General features: G+C 31.4%; 1 protein-coding gene across 5 annotated transcripts in view; it reads right to left on the bottom strand.

The window, feature by feature from the left end:
• The window catches only part of LOC106878283 (serine/threonine-protein kinase mig-15-like), a 281,927-nt gene that overhangs the window by 131,764 nt on the left and 148,753 nt on the right, over positions 1 to 1,410 (bottom strand). For all 5 annotated transcript variants that reach the window (XM_052970408.1, XM_052970407.1, XM_052970410.1 and 2 more), the window contains exon 5: positions 921 to 986. In XM_052970408.1, coding sequence (XP_052826368.1) covers positions 921 to 986 — 66 coding nt within the window. The remainder of the gene's footprint in view (positions 1 to 920; positions 987 to 1,410) is intronic.

Raw genomic sequence — 1,410 nt, forward strand, 5'->3', positions numbered from 1 at the left:
GATTACATCGACCCCAGTGCGTAACTGGTACTTAATTTATTGACCCCGAAAGGATGAAAGGCAAAATCAACCTCGGTGGAATTTGAACTCAGAACATAGTGGCAGATGAAATACTGCTAAGCATTTCGCCCGGCGTGCTAACGATTCTGCCAGCTCGCCGCCCTACATGTATGTAAATAAAACCCTGTTAAGATTTCAAGAATAGATGAACTGGTTTGAGATAAACCTTATTTTTCATATTTTATGTGTTTTAATCAATCCATAAATGTTAAACCAAATGTGTAAAGTGATAGAAGTTGAGTTTTTTTTTGCATACTATTTTTTAGCATATAAGATAAAGGAAAAGAGGAATGGTGGTTTCATAAGAGTTACCATCAAACCTTTGTCAGAAATCAGAGAAAAGAAAGATGTGTTGGTTCTATGACAATTCATTTTGATGCGATTCAAAGCAGAACCATGCACACGTAATAACTTTTAATGTGTTCTGAAAATTTCCAAAGAATATAGATGTTCTAGAAACAAAAATGACGATTCAAATTTAGCTCAGCTACCGACCATATACTAACTGCAAACAAATGATGCTAGGCTACCATATATTACATATTTTTAGAGCTGTCAGACACCTATGTGTTATTTTCATACCAATAATATTTGAAATTTATCATTAAACTTTCTGTGACTGGTATATTCCTGATACTCACAAACATTGATAAGAAGGTGGGTGGAAATCAAAAACTTATGCGAATGATATGACAAAGAAATGAGAAATCTCCCAAAGATGACCTGTTGGATGGTCTTTGGAAGAACAAGTGATTAATAAATTATAAAGCCTGTCATGGGCCTCAAAGTATACATCAAAAGAAAATAAGACAGCTTGAGAGAGAGGATCTGGACAGTTTATAATGTAGCTGATAGCTCACCTTTGCCCTGACCACTTCGATCAAGTAAAGTTAATCCATTCTCTGTTCCTATGAGTAAGTTAACACCTGAAAAATAAAAAAAATTAAAAAAATACATATGTGTGTCCATTTATATATATGTATATACATATTATGCACACATACACTAACACATTTATATATGCATACACACAGATACAAAAACATGTATACATACATGCACATGTAAATATATCTATATACACACATATACATGCATAGACATACATACATATATATATATATATGTATATATATATATATATATATACATACATATACACACATTTACAAATATATATATACATACATACACGCACACACACATACATACACATACACTCATTTACAAATATATATACATACACACACACATACATATATATACACACATTTACAAATATATATATACATACACACACATACATATATATACACACATTTACAAATACACACACACACATACACACAC

Source organism: Octopus bimaculoides, chromosome 9, assembly GCF_001194135.2.
Source record: "Octopus bimaculoides isolate UCB-OBI-ISO-001 chromosome 9, ASM119413v2, whole genome shotgun sequence".
In the NCBI taxonomy this organism is placed as follows: domain Eukaryota; kingdom Metazoa; phylum Mollusca; class Cephalopoda; order Octopoda; family Octopodidae; genus Octopus; species Octopus bimaculoides.